Below are 7,925 nucleotides of genomic sequence, written 5' to 3'. Positions count from 1 at the left end.
TGGAACAGTATAAAGTGATTTATGTTTGTACAGTTTCATCTTATTTTACATCTTAGCACATTTAAGGCATTTCTGGTGTTTAAACACTTTTCGGTGTAATTCTATCTTTCGGATCATAGAAAATTTTTCACCACTAGGTGTCGCACGCAAAATTTTTATCTGAAAATTGTTTCACTCTACCGCCACCACCCCACCACAACTGCTTGCCTAGTTTTAATATTGTTTGTTTTACTACATGTTACTTTTATATGTACAGGACGAATTGCTGTCCAACTTTATGTCATGTTTTTTACTTATATAACGAATTGCTGTCCAACTTTATGTCATGTTTTTACTTATATAAGCTTTATATGCCTTTCTTTCTTGTTTTTTATGCTGTCCAACTTTATGTCATGTTTTTTACTTATATAAGCTTTATATGCCTTTCTTTCTTGTTTTTTAAATAAACAGTCCAATGCCCTCTGGGCCTTGACAGAGCGGTGGTTGTTGGCTGACAAGGCCGGGACATAACCGACAGTACCTAAACTAAAGCCGTAAGTAAAACCATCAATTACAGATTGTTTGAGATAATAGCCATCAAGATATTGTTGTAGGGAGGATACATTTATAGGGGTTGATAACCTTAAAGCCCTTATTACTTGGCTGTGTTTGTCACCTGTTTTGATGGGTTGTTTGAATTTTTTTATAATCAAGGTGGCAGGAGATGGCTGCATGCTGTCCTTCACAGTTTGCACATTTGTGACTGACAGAACAGGACGTTTTTGAGGAAGAGGATCTTTTTTGAAATTCCCAACAATAACCTTTTCTTTAAAAGATGTGGGGAGGGAGGTATTTCCGAAAGGAATGGTTGTTGTTTTGGACCCTGTGATTGGCTGGCTTGTCAATTGAGCAAAAAAGGAATGTTTCGGTATGGATTATCCCCCATGGTTGAGGGTTGGTTGCCCTTAGCTGCCTAAACTTAGTGTCGTACAGCAACCAGTTATCAGTAGATTGGGCCATTTTTTGTATAATAGACATATATTGGAAGAGTTGGCTACTCTCCAAAGGGTACTTGGAACAATACACATCGGCGTATTGTTGAAAGGCTCTAGACCAAGTTAATATAGTGCTTATTTGTTTCTTGGACCCCTCCTGAATAGAGGTGACCGTTCTATTTCCAGATTCCTGGATTGTGGTGGTTTTTGATATGTTTTTTTTTCTCTAAAATAAAGAACCCCCAGATCTACAAATTCCCGATTCCATATCTGCTGCCTTAGTTTTGAGTCTATAGGCGGATGGACTAGACTAAAAAGATCCTAAAGATCCACCGAGTTGTTACTTAAATCAAGGGGAACAGGTCCAGAATCCATGGTGCTTAAACTAACACCATCCTCACTAGTGTCCATTTGGTCATGGTTAGTGGACATGGATTGGACATCCTGGTCTGGTTCAATTTCATAATTGGCCGTACCGTCATCTTTATCCGTGGTAGGCAGTAAATCCACAATTACCTTGAGCACTTCCTCATCCTTGCTGATGCAGTCGGCGATGAGTTGTCCAACTTGCTGCTAACGTTTTTCTTCTGCTTCTTGCCAGATTTGGCTTTGTTTGGTGGCGACTTTGGGCATTCTGAAATGTATGTTTTACAAGAATTAATTATAGGTTTGGAATATGTTGGGATAACCCCATTGGATATTGTATAAGAATAGTCTACATGTACAATGAAGTGAAATATAACCAAGACTGGAACAATTGTTAAAACCAAGTGGTAAAAGGTGTACTTGGTAGAAAAGTATCCAACCAGTGTTACCGAAAATTCAAACACGCAGGTGATAAAAATTAAAATAAATAGTGTAAATAGTATGGTATAATTTGTGCATCCCCAAACAAACACACGCACGGTGTAATATCTGACTAGGAAAATGTATAAACAGGGAAGCAAACCATGTTCAAATGGTCAACCATAACAACAAATATCCCTGGGTATCAACTGGTGGATGTGTGTCGGTATATAAAATTAACAATGCCAACTCAGGGCACTAAATGTTGTTAACAGGGACCTTATTAGGATAATGGTCCAAAATTAAACAGAATAGATGAGAATTGTATGGCAACACAATCATAAATAATGCAACAATGAAAGGCAAATAGAATTATCACTTACTTATCTATGGCAAATCTTTTAATGTTAGTTATACCAAATCAAATCTTTGCATGAAATAAATGTCCCACACAACTATCACTCATTCACTGTTTTGTCAATTGAGTGTATATAATCTGAAACACAATGTATGAAAAGAAACATGTAAAAGAAATACATATACAAATATATATAAATATATACACATGTGAAGACAGGAAACTTATTGTGATAAACATTTTTTCAGCCAATAAAATGGAGCCTCTAACTGAAGCATAGTAACGAGGCATGCCCCTTTTGGTTGTCAACATGGACCCCATCATTTGCAACATAATCCCTAATAAAACGACGGTTGAAGTTGTTCCGTTTGTGAGTCCAAAATATTAGGGAAGGCTTGTCTTCACAATATGATTTCAAAAACTGATTTGTTGTGTCAGCCTTGGCATTATATACATGGTCACCAGCTCTATGTAAAATTCATAGATGACAACAACTTGACTACCACGACTAAATATATTTGAACATAAAAACTGATAATGCTATCTACCAACTGATTTGGCTGCAAATTTGGAATGCATAAATCATTACTTCCAATATCTACAAACTGTGCAGTTTATCTCCAATTCATCTACCAAATAAACATCGCACCAAATTGATTTCGCTTTAGACTTTGACGCAACATAAGCTCCGCCCACTCCATGCCAATAAACTTGCACGCGGTCGAATCTAAATTCAAATTCAACAAACATTTCGTACCACACCATCTCTGGAGGCGCTTTGTAAAAGAGTGGCCCAGTAACAAAACATTCATAACTATTCTCAAACAAAGAGATTAATGAAAAGGAACGATACAAATTATGTAACAAACCCACGCTATCCACGCTGTCCTAAGTAGGACATCGTTGAAGCTGTGACAGGGTCGCCGAGAAAACTAACTGCTTTTTTACCAGAAGCTATTTGCGACTACGTGGTAGATTAAATAAGATTCCCCAAATAAATAATTATTGAGAATAACTGTTGACGAGCAATAAATAAAATATAAAATAGAGTGAAAAAATTTTCAGATAAAACTTTTGCGTGCGACACCTAGTGGTGAAAAATTTTCTATGATCCGAAAGATAGAATTACACCGAAAAGTGTTTAAACACCAGAAATGCCTTAAATGTGCTAAGATCTAAAATAAGATGAAACTGTACAAACATAAATCACTTTATACTGTTCCACTATATAAAGTATAATTTTATAACATTCTTTTCGGCGATTTTTGTAAATTTAAAGCTAGCTAGTTAATTTTATTGTTTTATTTCTACGTATTTCTATTTCAGGTACTGATGGTTATGGTGAACCATGTCATTCTGGTATGTATAGACATTTGTGGTCAAATGGTCCAAAAGAATGCCTGGAATTTCCAGATTACACATTCGAAAAACATTTTGGGAAAGCCATTCCCTCATTTCCACCAAGACCTGTTCTCAGGGATTATCTAGAGGGTAAAAAACTTTGATCGATATTAATTTCACGCTAAATTTTATCATTTCGGCTGGACAATTTTGTTTGAACACCAACCCCCGTGATGAGGCATAATTTATAATTTAATGGTCACCTTGAATAAGATCATGACTTTGACTTACATTAATGCACAAATGTGTACAATTTAAACACTCCTTTCAATGTGGATTACTGCCGTGATCCGGAGCAATCTAAAACTTATATCACCTCTGCTTTGTGATTAAATGACTTGGTTACAAATGACTGATAAGCCATGCGCTAATTACTAGTTATTAGTATATGTATTTTATTTTCCAGGCCGCTGGACCAACAATGTAAATCTGAAACCATACATCAGATTCAGTACAGTAGTGAGGCATGTTGAGTATAACGAAAGAGACAAAAAGTTCACTGTTGATATCACAAACCTCGAAACAGACACTTCATTAAAAGAATCATTTGATTACGTCATCGTTGCCACTGGAATTTTCAATGTTCCTAATATCCCAGATTTCCCTGGACTAGATACGTTCGAAGGGAGGATACTTCATTCGCATGATTTTCGTGACGCTAAAAGAATTTAAGGACACAGCGTCTATTGGTTGTTGGTTCCAGCTATTCAGCAGAAGATTTGTCTCTTCAATGTATGAAATACGCGGGCAAAAAGTGCCATCTGCACATGGAGAACAAAACCGATGGGATTTAAATGGCCAAAAGGAATTGAAGAAAGACCTTTGGTCAGAAATTCGATGGAAACATAGCACATTTTTAAAGATGGCTCGAGCGCGGAAATAGACGCTGTGTTACTCTGCACAGGGTACAAGTACTCGTTTCCATTTATGGAAGACAACCTTCGTCTGAGGTCGACATTGACCATGTTTCCGGACAATACGTATAAGGGGTTGCTTTATTTCATGGGTGAGGACAGCAGACTATTCTACATGGGACTACAAGACCAGTACTACTCATACACTATGTTTGATGTTGAAGCTCAATGGATTTGCAAGTAAGCGGAGAGCTAAATAGATTAAACATAATAAAGTAACCTCCAAATAAAGACCACATGTCTTAGACCACCTGTCTATAAAGGTATAAAGGCCATACCTTGTCTCTTTCTTTGGTAGACCTTTTCATGGGTTTTATTGTATATACATTTTATCATCAATGTTTTTAGATTTGTCAGCGTTTCGTTTTATACAAAAAAACACAACATTTTTTTCTGATTGAATTATATGTTTAAATTCATTTTTGTTTGAGTACAAAGAATGAATTGTAACTTTTCTGGCGTGTTGAATTTTATAGCACCTCTGTCAATGATACTTTTTATGTGAAAAAAAATTATACCACGTGGTTTTTGTGAGTAAGGGCAGAAAACTGCCATAACATTTTTAATATTTCTTTAATTTTTATGGGTTAAAGTGTAGAGCCCGCTCATTCTAGTGAGGAACCCATACATAGAATCTTTACTAGGGGAAAAATAGTTTTTATTTGTAATGTGAAATCGCATGAATATTTAATTGTTCAGACACGCGGTTTCACTTTCCGTAAAAAATTCTGTTTTTTTTTCCGAAATATTGTATGTATGTGTTACTTACTAAAATTAGGGGTTTTTATATAAGTACATTTGTACTTTATCCTGTAAAAAATAATGAAATTTAAAAAAAAATGTTATAGAATAAAATAAAATCTTCACCGTCTGTCCAGATTGAATAATGGACAATTCCATTTAAGATAGTAAGCGGGGTAAGGGTTTACTACGACTACTCGCAGCAGACGACATTTTTGTGCACGAAAAGCAACATTTTAGGATGAAAACTTTTTTCCTGTTAAGATATTTTTTTTCTTTTTTCAGATACATTCTCGGTAAACTTCCCAATGAACCTAAATCACTCAGTGAGATGAAAGAAAACTCAAAGGAATGGTATGAGAAGCGTTCCAAATTGAAAAACGCGCATGATGACATAGATTTCCAGACAGCGTATATTGCGGACTTATGCAAGGATACAGGTTACAACCCGGATGTTACAAAGGCTGGAGAAATGTTCCATACCTGGGAGAATGATAAAGACAAAAATATCGCCACCTACAGAGATCAATGTTTTACTTCTACTTTCACGGGCACCAAATCACCCGCGCATACCGCTCCATGGTGGCAGGCAAAGGATGACAGTATCAAAGCTTTTGTAAATAAAAAATAATGGAATAAAATAACAGTCTGGTTTATCATTAGAAATATTTTATGTAGGAAACATATAGGAAATATTTAACCGGAGTTTTTTATTTCTGTAAAAATCAGTCTTAAAGACAAGTGTTAAGGAATTATTTTACTTCCAAAATTCATTTTAATGAATGAATGGTGCCGTATAGTAAAGTTGGCCATTTTTGACTCGGGCAACAACCGCACATATATTCGAGCGTGATGTCAAATACGTTAAGCGAGCTAAGCGTGAACTTGACGTCAAACGCGTTAAGCTAAGAGTGAACGTGACAACATATACGTTAAGCATCCAGTGATCCCTATGTCATATGCGTTAATCGAGGTAGTATCGTATAAAGGCTTGAGAATAGCATACACGTGATTCTTTTTTACTGAAAATTGTTGTTTCGTATATTGTTATGAAATATAATTATAGTACATTATATTTGAAACATTGTGCTCGCCAGTGGCTCGTATATACATGTAATTTTATTCAACTTGTTACAGTATGGAACCTACATTCATTCAATAGTCTCTTTATAACGATTTTTGGTACTTTTCTGCTGTTTAATTAACTTTTCAATCCACAGTGATATGTTTGTGTACAAACAACGAATGTTGAACAGAAACAGTGATTTTTTGTATCTAACAGAGACAAAAAAATTATCCTACAGTTTAGTTTTTGATGAAGCACATGTGACTAACGTTATACGAATATCTACGAGCATGGAAAAGGCCGTAAAAGACGACCAAGAAAAGAATATACCATTATTTTTTATGTTTGTTTATTCAAGATTGCACGAAATAAATATATTATGGATTGGGTCTTTAGCTTTCAAACTGTGCAGACGTGCATTTTTTGCTCTCACTATTCTTTCAAATAAAAATGGATTACCTTTAAAGAAATTGGATATATTTATATGACTAAATTCCTTGGACAATTCTGCATCTTAATATTAACATTAAAAAGTGTTTTTGTGATTAGAAAATTCATAATTGGATGAAAACTGTTCAGTTCCACTGTGTTTTTCTCATTTATTTTATATAAGAAGGATTAATAAATTCTCAATTCAAAATACCTGAAATTCCTACTAATCTTTTTGCAAACAAAAGGTGCTAAAATGGCTTTAAATATTTAATGGACTAAAGTGTTAACAACAATCTGTGATAATGGCTTCTAATCATTCATCAACGGATATGGAGGATTTTGAAAGGATTTTTCAAACAATGACTGTCTGACAACATAACAGTTGATAATCTATTTGATCTGTATGTCAGCCCAACAAGTGACAATATTTCTATTACATTTTTTTCAACAATCAACACATGCAAAACCAATGCTTCAAATTTTAAAGTCTATGTATCAATTAGAACCTACAAAGGACAATACTGGGCTAACAACAACAATAACTCTAATCAAACATGAAGTTGTTATTACAGTATATAACAAGACAATGAAAATGTTGATCCAAGGAACTGGATGCAGAGTAAAATGGTTGGACACTATCCTTGAGCATATAAAATGTGACTTAAAACAATCTGAATGTAACAATGATACCAATGATCAAAAAATGCAACCCATCATGCCTCAAATGCCAACAATCTCAACACCCGAATGTAAAAGGCTCAAAACAGCACCATTCACTTCCTCTGACACCATCTCCTATCAGTAGTCCTAATCTGACACCTCAAAAGAACCTCACCAAAATCAAAATCAACTGGTATTTTTAAGTTCTGTATCTAGAGCAAATCTTTGGTCCATCTCTAAACAGTGGGATACTTAAAACTTGGAAAAGAGTTGAAAAAGGCTAAGAAAACTGAGAAAAGGGGTGGGCAGAAGGTTGATTACCCAAGAATTTAACAGGCAATTAACTATCATTCAAGAAACTGGCAAGAAACCTCGAACAAAAGCTACACAAAATTGGACAGTCAAAATGGAATACACCAATGAACTACAGAAATCTGACAAAAAACAGTGAAAAAACAACAGTAAAAATCCATCTTGTCTTACTCTAATGAACATTTACTTCTTCATTAATAGAAAAATGTGATTTCTCTGTGCAGTGTGACTTTCAAGAGAACTTAAACATAAAATGCAGCAAATGTCTCACAGAAAATAAC

The 7,925-nt window shown here is 34.9% G+C and overlaps 1 protein-coding gene across 1 annotated transcript; it reads left to right on the top strand.

The window, feature by feature from the left end:
- Positions 1-3,444: 3,444 nt before the first annotated feature.
- Positions 3,445-6,481, top strand: LOC132738415 (trimethylamine monooxygenase-like; the record flags this gene model as incomplete). The annotated part of the gene is made up of 4 exons (XM_060725911.1): positions 3,445-3,609; positions 3,926-4,176; positions 4,369-4,613; positions 5,460-6,481. Coding segments are annotated over 4 exons (1,007 nt in total), but the record flags the coding sequence as incomplete, so codon positions are not given.
- Positions 6,482-7,925: the final 1,444 nt, after the last annotated feature.

The sequence above is a fragment of the Ruditapes philippinarum genome, unplaced genomic scaffold, assembly GCF_026571515.1.
Source record: "Ruditapes philippinarum isolate M1 unplaced genomic scaffold, ASM2657151v2 ctg12868_1_1_1_1, whole genome shotgun sequence".
Classification (NCBI taxonomy): Eukaryota; Metazoa; Mollusca; class Bivalvia; order Venerida; family Veneridae; genus Ruditapes; species Ruditapes philippinarum.
The sequence above is the reverse complement of the archived record's forward strand: the minus strand, read 5'-3'. Positions and strand labels throughout refer to the sequence as shown.